Consider the following 19,449-nt stretch of genomic DNA (forward strand, 5'->3'; position numbering starts at 1 on the left):
CATCCAGAGGGCATCAAATTAGGGAAGGCTGGTGTGAAATGTTTCACATAATTCTTACATTTGTACTCTGCAGTGGCTGGTCATGGGCCACAAAGCCAATTCTACCTATCTTTCTCCACGCCCCTTCTTTTCATGCTTTGATTTTATGAGATACGCAGAAAAACTCAGCAGAGTTTAGAGACTCCCCCCACCCTTCGTAGTGGGCCTGCTGCTCATCTTGGGAAGTTTTGGAGCTACACAGAACTCTTTTCCTGATCTGAAGATTTCCCGCCTGGCTCAAAATGGGGCTGAACCACCTTGATCCGCTTTGGAAACCATGACGTGGCAAACTCGGAGGAGGTGGGTGCTTTGGTTTTGATGTGAAGACCCCCACCCCCACCCCCACCCCCTATAAGCGACTCACACAAGAAGAACTGCTCAGAACACAGATATGCTGGAGGAGTTCTGTTTGTGTTGGGAGGAGGGGGCTAGTACCTAAATTAGTTTTTCCCAACCCAGGACAATGGGAATTGTAGTTTAACATATCTGGAGGATGCAGGGTTGGAGAAGGGTGACCTAAATACGACTCATCCTTTCTACGACCTTTGACACTATTTTAGTGGAAAGGCAGGATATAAATTTAATAACTAGTTAAATTTAAAAAAAGTTTCTGGTGGCATCCAAAAGGCCACCAAAGCTTTTACCATAAATCTCTTAGTTTTAAGGTGTCACGACACAAGTGTCTTTGCAGACTTTTTTTTTTACCCTTCCATTATCATGCTAATAAATCACCTTTGACTGGAACAATTACTTTTGAGTTGGCTTCCAGCTCCCTTGGCCAGTCCACGGGCCTCCCCAGAGAGGACCCAGGAGTCCGGGTGGATCTCTCAAGGGTGACACCATTCGCCTCCTTTCCCAACTGCACTCCTCAAACGATACAAGGGAGTAAGTGGCATTTACTCCTGAGTAGACCTGCATTCGTCTCTCTGCGCGTTTTCGTTTGGACCGCAAGCCTAAATCTTACTGCCTAAGGAGCGATTAGCGAGCCCTCCTGAACTCAGCGGGGCTTACTCCCGAGTAAACACCACGACGACGATCGATTAGATGGTGAGCCGATGTGGGTTGGATCCAGACTCATTGAACTGAACTTAGGACCCATTGATTTCCACGGCCTCCACGGGTAGATAACTAGGGGCCCTGCGGCCACCGTATCAAAATCCTCCCCCACCGCATCTTAAGACTCTGACATCGTGACTTCTTCAACCTCGTCAGCTTTGTTTCCCCCCGATTCCCCACCCCCGCCAAACTGCTTTTTCTAACATTTTGCCTGATGAAGAGACCTGGAGATCTCGAAAGCTTGCACATTTGAGTGGTGGAGGAGAGGCCACTGAGTCGGCCGAATAAAAGTCTTGACTCGGGCATGTTTCTGATGGCCCACGCGGCTACCTGAGCTTCCCACCCCACCGGCAGAACTTTAGTTTGGCTGCAAACCTCCCCTTTGGCTTGCCGGGGAGAAAAAGCCACAAACTTTGCCTGGGATTTTGTTGGTAGAGCCTTCCCATGTGAGTGGCCGTGGGCCCCACCCACCTCACTCCGTAACTCTTTTCCTGGTTATCGGGTAAGTGTGTGGCATTTTCTTAGGTCTCTCCCCCCCCCCCCTTACCGGGTACTGGAAACCTAATTGCGTAAGGCCGGCCAGGCTAGCCACGCCTTTCCCCAGTGGGGGAATTTCGTTGTGAGGTCACACCCTTCTTTCTCGCCCCCCCCCCCACCCCTTTGCCATGCTATATAAATCCGCCCCCCCTCGGGCCAAGCTGCAGGCAGTAGAAAGAGAAAGCGGGTAGCCATCGCCGGCCCTATAGCTACCCTGGCCGGGTGTTTCTGCACGCGCCCCTTCGCTGAGGATGCTGGACTACGCGCAGTGAGTCGGGAGAGGGAACGGGTTCGGAAGGAAGGGGGTTACATACATTATATATAATATGGGCATTAGTTGGAGTTCGGGAACTGCCCCGGAATCTTTTTTACCCCCTTCATTTTTTGTTAAAGAACTGAGGAATCGTCACGCAGCGGCCTCTGAACATGTGCAGAGTGGATAACAGCCACACGCCACGTTTTCTTGATTCAAAGGCGGTGGTGGGAGCGTTTCAGGCAGGCATGAGCCCCGGCATCTGTTTTATGCAGTTTGCATGGAGATTGACCTCCCCCGCCCCTCCGTTCGAGGCGGCTTCCCCACTGCCAAGGGTCCGCCGTTGCTCACCCCACTCCTCGGCGTCGGCTGTGGAACTCTTCGGGAGCTCTGCCCCGCAGCCCTCGCGGGCTTGCAAAAGCGAGGCGGCCCGTTTGAAGGTGGATGGCGCCAATGGAGAGCCGAGCGCTCCTCCTCTAGGAAGGGTTGAGAACCGGGACTCACGGGGTCTTTCCAAAGGAGGGTGGGGGTGTGCGTGCTCGGACGCCTGGGTCCTGACGGTGAGAGATGAAATCGGCCCTGGGGGGGGCGGTCGACCAGGGGAGGGAGACGGGTGTGAGTTCAGACTGCTGAATTCTCCGTCTAGAAAGCCAGGTCTCCTTTGGTTTGTTGTTAAACTGAGATGGCCCTCAAGGGACGGATAATTTAAACAAGATAAGAACCATTTCCTAAAACAACATTAAAAGTCATAAATTAGAATACGAGGCAAATTAAGAAACCGAACCAGCAGCCACACTAAAAGTATATCCAGTAAGTTCAAGGGCCGTCGGAAGCCTGTTACTACTTGGAGCCGAAAGGCTGGAGCCCTCCCGCCCCACAAGGTAATGGGGAGTCGTTTGTAGAAAGATGGGGTACAAAGAGCCCCGAGTGCTATTTCAGCCTTCCCTATCCTGGTGCCCTCCAGATGTGTTGGACCAGCTGGGAGGGATGCTGGGCGTTGTAGTGGAGAGCACACCTGTTGGGCACCAGGTTGGGGAAGGTGGACTTATTAGAATTTTGGTTAGGCTTTGCTCCTACCCTTGACCAGGGCAGTATATAAGGTTTCCCTTCTCAAAACAACCTGGTAAGGTAGCTTTGGCTGAGAGCTGGAGACTGGCTCAAGATTTGAACCCAGGTCTTTACCCCCTACGCTCCATCCTGCCCCCCACATTCCACCACCCCCAGTCTAAGATCCAAGGGAAAATGGGGAAGGAACCGATGAAGGTGTGGTGTCAGCAGTGGGTCGGACTTCCACAGTGTGGGGGGCTTTTACCTTTGGGGCCAGGATCCGTACATGGCTCTGCCTGAGTGCCAAGCACTCAGCCTCCAATCACGAAGGTGGGGGAGGGAGCGGGAGGGGGGAGGTTCAACAGCAGCTGTCCCCCCTCCCCGCCCCCAAGCATTGGAGAGATAATACTAGGAAAAGGTCTACCTGGGAACATGTCTCTTTGCCATGTGCTTGTTCTCTCTGGCACAGGAGCCCTGCCTTAAAATCCTGGTGGGAACCTGCCAGAGAGGGAAGCCCTGAAACATTGGCCCTTTCCTGGGCAAAGGCACTGAGTTCGCCTCGGCTCCCTCCCCCAGGCCTCCTTGACCCGAAGCTCTGTGCTTTGCACTCTCTCCCCCCCACACACACCCCATCCCTTTCTCCCTCTCACTTTCTTTCCCCTCTGCCTGTTATGCAAAGCCTGAGGCCTGCAAAGGTGGGGGGAAATTAGATTTGAATATTTCCTCGGTTCATGAGAGTGTGACACTGAGACTGGGTGGTGCATGGGGGTGGGGGACATGTCAGGGGCTTGAGCGGCCGCCCCAAACGTTGATTTCACACACACACACACACACACACACACACACACGTCCCTCCCTCCTGCTGTACATTTGAGACTCTGAATGCCTGTAGCTTCTCTTAAGCCGTGGGTCTCTCTCTTTCCTGTTGTAGTAGATTGGACAACAATGCCCATCAACCCAAGCTATCATGCTGGGGATGATAGGAGCTATAGTCCAACAGGTCAGGTTCTAGAAGGGTACAAGGTTGTACACTCTGTGAAATAATTGGATGGGCTCAGTGTGTGTGTGTGTGTGTGTGTGAGAGAGAGAGAGAGAGAGATGCCTTGTATTAATTAAAGAGTCTCTCAAGGTAGTCGCCTTTTTTTAATTCCTTCCCTTATTTTTGGTTTGATGCCGCCTCCTTCTGTCAGAATTTGTAGAAATGGTGAGGTTGCAGAAAATGGCAACCAAAATGAGGGATGGATCAACTCCCCTCTGAGGAAAGGTTAACCCTATTTGAGGGTTGTTGTTGTTTTTTTAGCTTAGGGGGGAAATGCCGAGTAAGGGTGTTTGTGGGCATGATAGAGGTATATTTAAAAAAAAAAAGCACAATGTGAAGAAAAGTGGGCAGGGAGAGCGTTTTCTCCCCCTCTAATAATACCAGAGCATCAAATGAAGCTGAATGGTAGGAGATTCGGAAGATACAAAAGAAAGTAAGTTCGCTACCTCAGGATGTAGTGATGGCCAATAACATGGATTGATTTAAAAGGGGAGCAGACAAAATTCATGGAGGGCAAGTTTTGCAGTGACTACTAGTCATGGCGGCTACATATCGCCTCCACTATCCGAGGGTATATGCCTCTCCATACCACTTGCTGGGGAATATGAGTGGGAAGATGCCACTGGGCTCATACCCTACTTGTGAGCGTCCCACTGGGCATTCTGGTTGGCCACTGTGTGAGCAGAATTTATTTATTTATTTATTTATTACATTTCTCTACCGCCCAATAGCCGGAGCTCTCGGGGCGGTTCACAAAAATTAAAAACATTCAAAGTATGAAACAACAGTATAAAACCATAATATAAAATACAATATAAAAGCTCAACCAGATCAAAACAGCAGCAATGCAAAATTACGAATTTAAAACACCAAGTTAATATGTATTTATAGATTGTTAAAATGCTGGGAGAATAAAAAGGTCTTCACCTGGCGTCTAAAAGCATATAATGTAGGTGCCAAGCGAGCCTCCTTAGGGAGGAGGTTCGCTTAGAATGCTGTTGGCCTTTGGTTTGATCCAGCACTGCTCTTCATACGCTCTTAAAAACTTAAATCAAGCTGCATATATACTCCCAGCTCCCTGCAAATTTTATCCCATCCCCACTTTTCCCCAATCAATACCTCCCACAAACATCGCCCCAACCAATCTTTCGGACCCTCCCCTCCCCCGTTCAGCCCTCCCCTATTATTTTCGAGTTCCCTCCCTCCATTCTTGTACTTATTTGCCTTGAAAATCATTTCAGAGAAGTCTTTACTCATTACCCCGGTTTTATGTTTTGATTCTGCACGACATTGGAGTGCTTTACAACAATTGTTGTGTTGTTTGCCCTCAAAGTGACTGGACCAGAGAGGCAGGTCACTAATCTGCCCATTTTGCAAATTATGGGGGGAACGGGACTGAGCCCAACAGACAAAGTGACTTGTAGTCGTTCCCCCCCCCCCTAATCTAAATCTGTTTTTAGCAGTGGGATCATGATACACTGCTAGACAAATGCAGTCGGTGTACCAGTTTCTCTGCCCGCAGAGAAGGGGACGCCCAACTTTTTGCGTACTCACTGCTACATGGAATTATCACTATTACCCTTACAATCAATGGCGTTTTACAATCAAAGAAATATGGTATTATTATTATTATTATTATTGTTATTAATTACATTTATATCCCACCTTTTTTCCTCCAAGGAACCCAAGGCGGTGTACATAATCCTCCTCTCCATGTTATCCTCACAACAACCCTGTGAGGTAGGTTGGGCTGAGAGTTTGTGACTGGCCCAAAGTCACCCAGTGAGTTTCCATGGCCGAGCGGAGACTAGAACCTGGATCTCCTGACTCCCAGTCCAACACCTTAGCCACTACACCACAAATGGGATCATCTCATGTAGTAGTATGTTCAAGTTTCATGATCAACCTAACAGAAAAAGTTACAGATGAAGCTTTAGTAATGCTTACAATTGAACGCCTACAATGGAATTTGGGAAACCTGAATGAACACTATTCAACACTAAAATAAGCACATGGGAGAAGAGAGTAATGTTATATCACCAATAAATTGCATCTCACTAAAATTAAAGGCAAACTGGATGTCACTGTATTGTCCCTAATTTCACAATACAATCAAGCTATAAAAACATGAAGTGAACACAGGATTCTGAGAAATCTACCATACCCCTGGAGCAGGTAACGGTATTTCCTGATTTCACCTGTCAGGGATTTGAAACTGGAGCAAAAGCCAACATGTAGCCTGCCACGCAAGCCCAGTCCATAGCCATGATGAGTGGATGGGAGCTATTGCGGTGCAATGACTAACGCACTGGATTTGGCTGGAAGAGACGGGGCTTCTGATATTGCCTGTTCTGTATAGCTTTGATTCTCCATCTGTAATGTGGTCAGATGGGTCACTTAAGAAGCGACAGGAGCTTAGGGACTGACCCCAGGGTCCCTACCTGTCAGTATCAACTGAGCGGTGGGAGCTCCCACCTGTGGTCACTGGTTAGAGTTTTCCCCTCCCAGTTCAACATGTCTTGCAGCATGAGTGCCCACAACTCTGTGGCAAAGTGGTGGGACTGGGGAGACCCGGTTTCGTATCCCCACTCGGCCATGAAGCTCACTGGGTGACTTGGGCCAGTCACTGACTCTCAGCCTAATCTACCTCACAGGGTTATTGTGGAGATTGTAGATTGTAAGCCTGTGGGCAGGGACTGTCAAGAAATACTTTTGTAAGCCGCCGTGAGAGCCCTTTTTTCTTTTTTTTTTGGCTGAATGGCGGCATAAAATGCTTAAATAAATAAATAAAGATAAAATGCAGTGGAGCAAGGTCATGGACATCGCCTTAGGCTCCTTGGAGGAAAACGTGGGATATAAATGTAACACAGAAATTAAATTAAATTCTCAATTGCATAGCAAGCCTTCCTGCATACCCAATTCCCTGCTCCAAAATTAGCCTCAATTCTGAGTTGATCTATAACGGGTTGTGAATCTGTGCTCCCCCAATAGTTCATGTGGCTTTAACTTAATGTTGTTAGAGAGAATGGTGCAATTTAATAGAGATAAAGGCCAAGTTCTACACCTAGGAAAAAGGAACCAAATGCACAGTTACAAGATGGGGGATTCTTGGCTCAGCAACACTACAAGCAAGGAGGATCTTGGAATTGTTGTAGATCACAAGCTGAATACGAGCCAACAGTGTGACGTGGCTGCAAAAAAAGCAAATGCTATTTGGGCTGCATTAATATAAGTATAGCTTCCAAATTGTTGGAACTGGTTAGGCCTCATCTTGAGTACTGTGTCCAGTTCTGGGCACCACACTTCAAGAAGGATGCAGACAAGCTGGACGGGGTTCAGAGGAGGGCAACGAGGATGATCAGGGGTCTGGAAACAAAGCCCTATGAAAAGAGATTGAAAGAACTAGGCATGTTTAGCCTGGAGGAGAGAAGACTGAGGGGAGACATGATTGCACTCTTCAAGGACTTGAAAGGTTGTCACACAGAGGAGGGTCAGGATCTCTTCTCAATCCTCCCAGAGTGCAGGACACGGAATAACGGGCTCAAGTTAAAGGAAGCCAGATTCCGGCTGGACATCAGGAAAAACTTCCTGACTGTTAGAGCAGTGCGACAATGGAATCAGTTACCTAGGGAGGTTGTGGGCTCTCCCACACTAGAGGCCTTCAAGAGGCAGTTGGGCAGCCATCTGTCAGGTATGTTTTAGGGTGGATTCCTGCATTGAGTAGGGGGTTGGACTTGATGGCCTTATAGGCCCCTTCCAACTCCACTGTTCTATGATTCTGAAACCAGAATGCGCTTCTGGCTTCGCCCCCTTTGGTTCTGGCTCCGCCCACTGCCTGCTCTAGTCTCAACCACCTCTGATATGCAGCCTCCATAGTTTACCTCTGGGGGAGTGAATGAAGATCCCCCAGCCCCGAGCTGCAAGTTTTACTCAGATTCCTGAGCAGGTGTCTGTTTGTACTATTGGGAACAAGTTGCTGCCGGAAGAAAACGGTCCTACATTTGCATCAAGGCTAATGTGCGTTGCAGTTTGGCCCAGCTGCCGCCGTGCCATAAACTCCAATATACCCACGACGTCCCATCTCTACAATGAGCTGAAAGGCTTTAATCATTCATCCCGTTGCAAGTTAGAAGAGCGAAGTGACGGCTGAACTGCAAGTCTGTTTGAATGAGTAGTTTGATCAGCGAACGCTTTAGCTCAGGGATGGGCAACGTTCAGCCCTTATGCGGCCCCCCCAAGGCCACTTATGCAACCCACAGGAAACAAGATGTGCCGGGAGAGTATTGCTCATTCCCTAACAGAATTAAGACTCCCAGCGGTCTGCCAAACAACTGTTTTGTGGGCGCTTAACGTCGTAGTCTAAAATCTTCAGTCCCATGGCAGCCTAAATAGTCATAATAGTGATGACAAATAATAAACAAGAAGAACAATGAATTTCTAAAATGCTTTCCTACTCAAATCTTAATCGATCGATGTTCAGTTTTAGTTGATTGATTAGTTAAGGCTTACCTGTAAGACAGCCCTATTGAAACAGTGGGATTTCTGAATAAATATGTACAAGGCGGTGCTGTAATTTGGCATATTCATACAAAACCCAGTGTGGCGTACTGGCTAAAGTGTTCGACTGGGAGTCGGGAGATCCGGGTTCTAGTCCCCACTTGGCCATGGAAACCCACTGGGTGACTTTGGGCCAGTCACAGACTCTCAGCCCAACCTACCTCACAGGGGTGTTGTTGTGAGGATAACATGGAGAGGAGGAGGATTATGTACGCCACCTTGAGTTCCTTGGAGGAAAAAAGGCAGGATATAAATGCAATAATAATAATAATAATAATAATTCTCTCTGTGGAAAAAAAATGCTTGCAACCCATTGCAAGTAGCTATTGTCGTGTGCCAGAGGCCACTACTAACTTTTCAGCCTGTGCCATCTTCTGCTTTCAGAATTATTCTAAGGATACTTCCCATGGGGGTGAGAGGTTTGGGCAAGGGAGGAGATTCAGCAACACATATAAATATTTACTAATTTCCCTTCTCTCTTGGCAGGTTTGAAGGGTCCCAGTTTGAATATACGGTAAGTGCGTGACTCAGGATTATTGAGTTCTCTGTGAACGGACTAAAGTCTAAGCCAAGGGCTGTGCCCCACAGCCTGATTGCAAAAGCCCTCTGCAACTGATCAGTTCAGACCTTTGGCAAGAGCGATTTCCCTCTTCGCCAGCAGCTCAGTGGGTAAGATGGAGGAGGGAGAGAGAGAGAGAGAGAGAGAGAGGGGAGAGGGGAGAGGGGTGCCAGAGAAAGAGAAAGAAGAAGGGTGGCAGAGACAGAGAGGCGAGGGGTGCCATAGAGAGGCAGAGAGAAGAGGGGTGGCAGAGAGGTAGTATAGGGGCAGCAGAGAGAGAGAGAGAAAAGAGGAGTGGCACAGAGAGAGAGAGAAGAGGGGTGCCAGAGAGAGGCAGAGAGAGAAGAGGTATGCCAGAGAGAGAGAGAGAGAGAGAGAGAGAGAGAAGAGGGGTGCCAGAGAGAGGCAGAGAGAGAAGAGGTATGCCAGAGAGGCAGAGAGAGAAGAGGGGTGCCAGAGAGAGGCAGAGAGAGAAGAGGGGTGCCAGAGAGAGAGAGAGAGAGAAGAGGGGTGCCAGAGAGAGGCAGAGAGAGAAGAGGGATGCCAGAAAGAGAGAGAGAGAGGCAGAGAGAGAAAAGGGGTGGCAGAGAGAGAGGGAGAGAGAAAAGGGGTGGCAAAGAGAGAGAGGGAGAGAAGCAATGCCCCTGCTCACTTCTGGCACCACCCACCACCAGAATGCAGCCCTTACTTTTATCCCTGACATGGCCCTTGACAGACAAAAGGTCCCTCACCTCTGGTCTAAGACATGTTCAGGGTGTGGGTGGGTGTCAGCTGTGTGTATTAGGAGCCAAGGTTCCACAGTTCTCATGGAATAAAAGTCAAGTCTAGCACAGGGCTGGGGAACCTGTGTTGTTGGACTCCAGCAGCCATCAACCCTGACTATTGGCCATGTTGGCTGGGGCTGATGGGAGTTGGAGTCCCAACAGCCCCTGGAACACCGCAATTTCCCTTCCTGTAGTCTGTCAGGTTGGGGCGGGGCGGGGCGGGGGCGGGATGAGAACCAGGAGGGCTCCCGCATTGTCGTTCCATCTTGGGGCATGTTTGAGAAGGAAGTTCTGCCGCTCACCAAGCTGCTTTGTGCTTCTCAGTTCCCCAATGGCTGCATTTATGACTCTTGCAAGCAAGAACCCACGTTCCCCTCCTGCCTTGCAGACTCCCAGAGCTCCCCAGGTGAGGAACAATTTGTCGGCAGGGCTGGGGGTGGGCGGAAAGAGTTTTATTGATTGATGTATTCAATGTGTATCCCTCCTTCCTGCTAAACATGGTGTTCAAGGCGGCTCCCGGCAATACAACACCGAAGTAGAATTAAAATATTAAAAACAGATCGGTTAGAAATGCATCCCCCCAAATGTGGTAATAAACTGCACCCGCTAGATAAAGTCTAGTTGCAGGAGCCTAGAGACCAAGCAGGGAGACTGCATTTTCTACATAAGAATAGTTAGTGTGTGTGTGTGTGTACATATATATATATATATATATATATATATATATATATATATATATATATATATATAAAATTTCTGGTTTGCTCGCATGCTGATTTGCATAGGCCACTCTTGCTTAGCCGTTAGCCCCTCCGGAGAAGTGTCTTTTGTGCACGCCTTCCTGTTTTAGCTGCAGCCTGCAACAGAAAAGTTCCTTTCTCCGCCCCCCCCCCCCCACTTTGCTTGCGCAATCTGGATTTAGTCATGTACTCGGCTGTTGCCTGGCTTCTGGGATGTGGTTGCGTACTGGGGGCCTAGTGAGAGCTTCCCGCAGGTGTGGACACTGTATGATTTGTAGAGAGATGTCAATTTGGGGGGGGGGGGGCTTTGTGCTCTCTAGGGGGCTGGAACAGTCCCAGAGGAGGAGGATGTGATGATAATCCAGTCCCATGGTGGCCGGCCTCTTTGGCCACTGTGCCCCAAAGTCAAAGCCAGTCTGTTGCCCTCAGCACTCCCCACCCACCCCACCTCCTGCCACATCCTTAGTGTGGTTTTCCTTTTTCTCCTGTGTTACGAAACAGGGCAGTACTGCAGCATAAGCCCAGACTGGCCTTCTCCAACAGATGTTTTGGACTTCCAACTCTCATCAGCTCCAGCCCGCATGGTCAGTGGTCATGAATACTGGGAGTTGTTGCCCAGAACATCTGGAGAAGGTCACCAGATTGGCCCAGACTATATATTGCACAGGCTGGGTGGAGACCAGTGCCCCACCAGATATTGTTGGACTGCACCTCCTATCATCCCTGACTAAAGGACACACTGACTGGGGCTGATGAGAGTTGGTCTAACACCATCTGGGGCCCCCACAGCCCTGATTATATCTGGAGGTTCCCCTCCCTTAATATATCAGTATGGATGTATTTATTTTTGTCCTGCCCTCCACTCAAAGAGCTCAGGGTAACGTATGTTCTCCCCAGTACAGCCCATTTTATCCTCCCAACAACCCTGTGAGGTAGTAATGGTGACTGGCCTTAGGTCACCCAGTGAGCTACATGGCTGAGATAGGTTTCCCCAGACCTGGTCCAATACGCTAACATAAGGGAACGCAACCCAGGACTCTCCAGGTATTTGTGACTACAGCTGCTCATGTTGGCTGGGTCTGATAGGAGTTGTTGTCCAAAAACATCTGGACAGCTACAAGTTGCTTACCCCCGTACTAACCGCTATACCATGCTGGTAAGTCTCACAAGCCTTACCTCTCCAGTTAGTTTGGCCTCCCATCAGTTAACCTTCTGCCTTAAAGTCTCATCCTCAACATAACAACCGCCAACCCAGGCCACAGGATAGATTTACTAAGGTCCTCCATGCTGAAAGCAGAGAACTGGCCGGAGTGACCAAGCAACTCCAAAGGTATCCATGTGATTTGGTGGGTTTTTAAAAAAAAGTTTTTTAGGGTGCAATCCTATGCATGTTTAGACAGAAAAACATCATACAACTTCCAGCTATGCTGGTTGGGAAATGCTGGGAGTTGTGGGACATCTTTTTCTGGCTAAACATGCATAGGATTGCACCCTTAATCTATTTTACAGCTTGCTGTCCTTTCATGGTGGCAGCCTTCCCCCAGCCTGAGACCCACCTGATGTTTCGGACTTCAACTTCCATCAGCCCCAGCCAGTGTTCAGGGATGAAGGGTGTTCTGATTCAAAACTTTTGTATGCCGCCCTGAGATCCTAGTGAATAAATACATAAATAAAATCTTCTGAAGAGCGCCGGGTTGGAGAAGGTTGCATTATGGAATGTCAAGGTGACATACAGATGGTCTCCCATCCAGGCATTGGCCAGACCCGGAACCTGCTTGGCTTCAAGCGACGTGCCTGCACCACAGGCCTTCAGGCAATGCCCTGGGACTTGGGTGTTCCAGCTTATCCATCAAAAAGCGAGACTGCATACGAAGTGGACTTGTTTTCCATCCTGATTGCCTGCAGCTCTGTGTCTTCCCTTTCTAATATCTCTGCTATCTCTGGCTGGGTGTCCTCTGGTTGACTTAAGCTTAGCTTATCCCAAAACGGAGCTCTCGGTCTGACCATCTTTTCTCTCTTTCTGGGTAATGCTTCTGTTCTTCCTCCTTCCCAAATAAGAAACCTTGGTGTCTGCTTCAACCCTTCTCCTTCTGTAGTTCACACTACATTTCTTCGTACTACAGTGATGCTGGTTTATTGCTTTTTAGTCTTTCCCAGTTTGACTGCTGCCATTCTCTTTCTGGGTCTCACCCCTTTGCCTCTGTTCTTAGCTGTGCTGCTTCATTTCCCCCCAGAGTAACTTGTTTCCTCCCAAGCTTCTCCTTTTGTTTTGGTAATACTCCGTTTGCTGGCTTCCATTTCCTTATCTGATCTAGACTTGCTGCTACTCTTTGGGTTGGATCCAAACTTGGATGTATTTGGAGTAGACCCATTGAAATCGGGGGTAGAGCAGTGGCTTCTAATCTGGAAGTAGTCAGGGGTGGGTGTGAATGCATGAGGAGGGTCACACAATGAAAAGGTGTGTCCTAGTGAGGCAGTATAGGGTAGTGATTAGAGTAGAGGTGAGGAACCTGTGCCTACTGGTTGTCAGACTCTAGCTCCCATCAACCCCAACCAGCATGGCCAGGGATGATGGGAGTTGGAGCCCAACAACAATTTGAAGGCCTGAGGTTCTCCACCCTGGGTTAGAGTGTCAGACTAGGATCAGGCAGAGCTGGGTTCAAATCCCCACTCAGCCATGAAGCTCATTCTCCTACCCCACAGGGTTGTTGTGAAGATAAAGCATGCTCCCTCCCTTTAAGCTTTTGTTCTTCTTCTGCAAATCTTGGGGCTCCCTCAGGCCTTCTGATATCTCACTGTTGTGCACAGATGCTGCCTTTTTGGCTGGTTTAAGGATCCACACTTGCAGCACTAAGAGCGCTGTTGGTATATAGGATTTGCATGTAGTTTCCCCCTCCGCTCCTTTGTAAAATGGACAAAAATACCTCCTTTGCGTAGAGTTTAACAAGTCCAAGAATGCCCATTGGCTTTTCAAATTGCGCCCTCTCGTGGGTATAGGCGAGGCTGCAGGCTTTTTGCTGCACAACTATGCAAATCGGTGGCTTACTACATTTGCACAGACTCAGGTCTGCAGCTGTTGGGCACACAGAAAGCTCTTTGTAGCCTGAACACTGTTGCCTCCACCCCCTGTACCTAAGAGGGAGCCATGTAGTAGCTGGAGCCAGGGCTCCAGGCTTCATAATGCAGACAGGCAGAGATGGCGTCACCAACGTCTTCCAGGATAAACCAAACCTGTTGCATGTGAAGGGTCCTAAGCAAACAGTGGGCATGGGTGCAAATGATGCACCGGGGAGCTGTGCCTTGTGTCTCCCCACCGCCAGCCCCATAAGCACGAAGGAAGGGAGAAAAGAGAGGAGGGAAAGCACAAGACTCCTTATAAACAACCCCACAAAAGGTGCTGGCCTACAATTGATGTATTTTTTAACAAGCCTGCGAAAAGGCTAGTAGCTTCCATTTCCGTGCTGGCTGTGGAGAAGCACGGACACACAGTGTAAAATGTGCCTCCTGCCATGTGGACTACAGGCAGAGTGACCCAGGAGAGATCCGTTCCTCCACCGCCGTCAGTCCGTTCACTCGCCTGCATGGAATTGCTTGTCGCCTGCGGTGACCAGGCTGGTTGTTAAATACAAGGCGGGTACGAAGGTTGGGCATAAAGTGCATTGGGCATAGCAAAGATTGGCCATGAGGAAAAACAAGGAGATTTGCAGGCCTTCCTGGGTTTCAGCAAAGGCAATAAGCATTGAGAAATTCCTTTTCAAAATTTAAAATTGGATTCCGTCCCCGTCCCTTATTAGGAGATCTTACACTTCCACTGAAATCCCGGAACAGGGTGGGCGGTACTGGTTGATTCCTAGGCAGTTTGCACTAGACGTGTAGCGTTGTCCTGGTGTATTGCTCTGGGGAGCAATAGGTCATTGGGTCCACCTTCAAGCCCCAGCAGAACAATGCTAAACAGCTCACAACTGCACAATCATCTGCATGACAGCCAGAACAGTGCGGTAAAAGAACGGATAATTTATCAGATTTTGAACAAAATTATAACAGGATTGAGACATGCAACATCATATACCTATAACATCAGTATATATAACAGAGTGAAGTTATATATACATGTACACTGCCGAGATAGTGGAATGGCCTGCCGAAGGAGATTTGTCAGATTAAAGCTTTCTCTGAGTTTAAGACAGCCGTAAAGACTCGTCTCTCCCGGCAGGCCTGCCCAGATGAATTTTAAACCTAAGAATTTTAAGGTGCTGTGATTGTTATTTTAATATTGTATTGGTTTTATATGCTCTTTTAACTAATTTCATGTATTATATTGTATTTGGTGGTGTTCCCTGCCTCGATCCAGAGGGAGAGGCAGGTAATAAATAAATATATTATTATTGTTGTTGTGATATAATGTTGCACATGTCTCAATCCTGTTATAATTTCTTTCAAACTCTAATAAATTGTCCGTTTTTTTACCCCACTGTTCCAGTTGTCATCCAGATTATTATATAGTTGTGGGCTGTTTAGCATTGTTCCGCTGGGTCACTTGCAACCGCTGCCTCTGTTTGGTGCTTCTGCTTTCCAGCCACCAATTTGCATCTGGCTCCACCTCCGCGGGCCACTCTTTTGTGCCTGCCTCTGGTTGATGCATCTCTCAGTTCTAGTAAAAAAACCAAAAAACACCCCACACAATCCATCCAGCCGTCTGTCCTGCAAGCCTGACGTTTGCTCACCTGTTGCAGAATCCTCCGCCGCTAGTTCCCCCCCCCCCCCCAAAGATTGCAAGCCAGTGGGTTTGAGAGCCGGCCAGATCTCTTGGATCCTTTCCGCCTTTACTTAACGGTTCATTTTTTTCAGAGTCCTGTGTGAACTGGCTAGAGATGCTGGAGCCTGGGTATGAAGCTTTCGAGGTGGGGCACCTGGCCCAGCTGCAGAACGTCCAAGTCTCTTACCTGCCGGGCTCATACCCCCAGGCCTCCTCGGACGCTGCCTACAGCCAGGATGGAATGATACACACACAGAACACGGAAGAGTACAACATGCAGGTGAGGGCAGTGCCCACGAGGTTTGGGGTGGGGTGAGAGCCAGGGCCGCTGGGATCTCCCTAGGAAGTTGGGGAGAGGCAAGACAGGACTCCTGGGTTCTCTGACTAGAATACAGAGTCAGGGGAAATAAAAGAAATTGCTGCTGGGTGTTAGGAGTCCTAGGTTTATTGGGGGGAAATGGAGGTGCTATTTGTCTTGTAACCCTATTACTATTATTATTATTATTATTATTATTATTATTATTATTATTATTAATTTATTTTAGGGAGGTGTTCCCACTATAGGGAAAACTGTACCCATGTTTTTAATCTGGGGATGATTTTGACCTGGGAAAATGGTATGCAACGAAAGGTTAAGCAGTCCTCCCACACACACCCATCACAGCAGCACTGTTCTGATAAAAAAAAAAAACTCCTGCATTTAATTAAAACAAAATAAAGAAAAAGAGAGAATGTTGGGAGATCCAAGAACCTATCAATAGGAACTCTCAAGAAAATGCTGCTAATAGTGCTTCTGTTCAAGGCTACAGCCAGCCTAAGAACAGAAGCTTCATAGAGCCGTTCCAGGTTTGCAGGGGTGAGATTTCAGGAAGGGTGAGAGGAAAAGAGCCTCCCCCTGCTCCTTTGCTGTATACCAAAGGGGGAGGCAGGAGGTAGATGTCCAGATGTTTTGGACTTCAACTCCCAGAAGCCCCTGCCAGCATGGCCAATGGTCAGGAATGTTGGGAGTGGAAGTTCAAAACATCTGAAGTTCTGCCTTCTGCCCACCCCTGTTCTATAGTATTACAAGGCCCAGGTTATGTCGTTTCATGAAAAAAGAAAAAAGTTCAGCTTTTCTTCACCCTCATGCTTTTCCTTAATGGTCTGATCTCCACAGATCTACCTCCCATGTGGCCAGTACTCCATTCCCAGAGAAGTGTCCAGCCCGTCATCTGAAGAAGAGGAATTCAGCCGGGATAGTCGGAATCTGGAAGTGTCTTCTGACAGCGATTTGGATGAGAATCTCTCACATGGATTTGAGCCAGGTAGGTGTGCAGGTGTGGGGGAATCTAAGACACAGGTACCTCCAAATATACAGAAACAGATGATGTGAGGCCACCATGATCACTCTACAATGTGCCACAAAAACAAAACAAGAACTGGAAGTGTGTGCAGAGCCAATAACTCAAACGTATGATCTCATTTGCAGACTACACATTAAGTCACAAAGCATAACATGCATAGATGCAGCATATTATCAAAGAATTAAACATTTGTAAAACTTCTGAAATGTTTAGGACAGGATAGAAAACATACCCATTTTATAGGTGGAGTACAATTGTGAATAGTTACTTTTTCTAAAAAATCTATTGTTTTCTGTTAATCTAACGCAAGTTGAAGCTTAAATGCTGAGACTGAATATAATAATAATAATAATAATAATAATAATAATAATAATAATAATAATAATAATGTAGTCTGCCAAGTTCCAGCCCTGAGTGGGTGTCTCCATCCTCCATTTTAGATCCCAGATTATCCATGCATCTTTTTTTTCTTTCTTTGCAGTAATACATAAGACAACCAATTGTATTTCCCACTAGTGATCTCTTGAGCATTCACACACATATCAAGAGTTAATTCCACTGAAGGTGATGGACAGATGGTGGCAGTCCACTCTGGGTTAGCTCTGTGGCGTGACCTGGTCAGGCAATTTGACCAAGGCCCCAAAAGAATCATCAATCTCATTTTGCAAAATACGTCCATGAAGGCCAGGGTCTGCAGGAGAGAATTCAAGAATTCTCTCCTGCAGACTCTGGCCTTCATGGACATATTTTGCAAAACATGTTTGCGCACATGTGTGTCTTCCAGGTTAATTGTGCTCATAGAGGATGCTTTGCCTGAGGGACCTCCCAAAATCCAGGAACCAGCAGTGGCTTTAATGTAAAGCTGGTAGTACTACTAGTGGTGGTAGTATTACTACTACTACTACTGCTATTTATTTATTTATTTATTTATTTATTTATATAGTACCAACAATGTGCTAGTATTACTATCAGTGTTACTACTAGTAGTACAACTACTATTGGAACTACTGTCCCATGCCTCCAGAATGATAAAGTTGCTAGCTCACAATAGAGGGTGCTTTGCCTAAAGGCCCCCAAAATCTGGAGCCAGTGCTGTGTTTACTATACAGCTGGTGTTACTACCAGTGATGATGGTGTTATTACTACTACTAGTAGTAGTGCTAGTAATAGTATTACTACTGCTATTCCATACCTCCAGACCAGAGTGGTACACTTCAGGCTCACTGCATATATTGGTATGGGCTGAAGCTAGATTCAGCAACACTCCTTTCCACATTGCGATGATGCAGGAAGTTATTGTAATCTCAGGCAGGCAATGCCAGGATGTTTCCCTACTGTGGCTCCTTCCACCCAGCACATGGAAGAAGGAGTACTTGTCTTGCACACAGGACAGGGGTAAGGAAGCCAGTGGTGTGTTGCTACTGCCTGAGGACCTGTCTGCCCTCAAAACAGAACCAGATGGAGCTCTAATCGACTGCAGCTGCCTCTCTTGCTGTTTCCTAAGTGTCCACATGTCAAGCTGGAGAGGGGCCAGAGGTAGCTGTACACCCAGACAACAATAATAAGAGGATGTCTCCATTATCTGAGGCTGCCCCCCCCCCCCATTTTCTGCCTATGTGAATCCTCTTAGTCAGAGGTGGGAAGTTTGCCAGAATCAGATCATGCAGAGATTTCCAACCATTCAATAAAGATAAAAATGGGTTCGCTTCTCTGTGGCATCCCAGACTTTGGGGCTCATCTACACCAAGCAGGATATTCCACTATAAAATCAGTATGAAAGCGGTACATAAAAGGCAGGAGCCACACTACTGCTTTATAGCAGCATTGAAGTGCACGGCATAATCTACACTACCGCTTTCTAGCGGCATTGAAGTGCACTGACAACTCTTGGGGCCCATTGACACATGCCATATACCACTTTCATGGTGTTATATCCTGCTTGATGCTGATGTGTCATGGGCCCCAACAGTTGTCGGTGCACTTCAATAGCACTATAAAGCAGGAGTGTAGATCCTGCCTTTTATATCCCACTTTCATACTGGAATATCCTGCTTGGTGTGGATGAGCCCTTGGAGGCTGCCTGGAAATAGGCATTGAATTCTTTCTTAATGTAGTAATTTTCCACCCCTACAACCACCTAGACCCGGGCTTCCTTCACTTTGCTCCAAAAGTTTCTAGTCCTCACTAGAAACTAAAAAAAAATCACACCCCTCTCTCAACTAGAAAAGTCACAGCCAGGCATCTATAGTTCCCGCTTGGGGACACCCTCCCCTTGCCTGAGCCGCAGCCTGAACAAAGCCCCCAATCCGCTCCTCTGAGCGTTTTTGCTTCTCTCTCTCTCTCTCTCCAGGCTCCCGACGGAAGCTGCGCCTCTACCAGTTCTTGCTGGAGCTCTTGGAGCGCGGAGATATGAAGGAGTGTGTGTGGTGGGTGCAGCGGGAAGCGGGCATCTTCCAATTCTCTTCCAAGCAGAAGGAGCTGCTGGCCCATCGCTGGGGGCAGCAAAAGGGCAACCGCAAGAAAATGACCTATCAGAAGATGGCCCGGGCCCTGCGCAACTACAGCAAGACGGGCGAGATCCGCAAGGTGAAGAAGAAACTCACCTACCAGTTTGGGACCTCGCTGCTGGGCCAGTCGGCCCCCTCTTAAGCCCCCACCCACCCAAAAAGCAGTCTGGTGGCTGGGCCAGTCACTAATAAACAGACCGCTGTCCAGACCCCATTCTGGACTCCACCAGCCGAGCTGCAAGAAAGCAAACG

At 48.0% G+C, this 19,449-nt stretch overlaps 1 protein-coding gene across 1 annotated transcript; it reads left to right on the forward strand.

Annotated features, from left to right (window-relative positions):
• The first annotated feature begins 1,816 nt into the window (after nt 1-1,816).
• SPIB (Spi-B transcription factor) lies at nt 1,817-19,437 on the forward strand. Its single transcript, XM_063137695.1, has 6 exons — nt 1,817-1,900; nt 9,015-9,042; nt 10,176-10,257; nt 15,440-15,627; nt 16,504-16,651; nt 19,041-19,437. The coding sequence occupies exons 1-6, from the start codon at nt 1,884-1,886 to the stop codon at nt 19,337-19,339; spliced, it is 762 nt and encodes a 253-aa protein (XP_062993765.1). The 5' UTR covers nt 1,817-1,883; the 3' UTR covers nt 19,340-19,437.
• The last annotated feature ends 12 nt before the right edge of the window (nt 19,438-19,449 follow it).

This window comes from Elgaria multicarinata, chromosome 11 (genome assembly GCF_023053635.1).
Source record: "Elgaria multicarinata webbii isolate HBS135686 ecotype San Diego chromosome 11, rElgMul1.1.pri, whole genome shotgun sequence".
Lineage (NCBI taxonomy): Eukaryota > Metazoa > Chordata > Lepidosauria > Squamata > Anguidae > Elgaria > Elgaria multicarinata.

Excerpts from the sequence above, each read along its gene's own strand:
- SPIB (XM_063137695.1), top strand. Across the intron at positions 9,043-10,175 it reads GGTCCCAGTTTGAATATACG|TTCCCCAATGGCTGCATTTA; the intron begins GTAAGTGCGTGA and ends TGTGCTTCTCAG. Across the intron at positions 15,628-16,503 it reads CGGAAGAGTACAACATGCAG|ATCTACCTCCCATGTGGCCA; the intron begins GTGAGGGCAGTG and ends TGATCTCCACAG.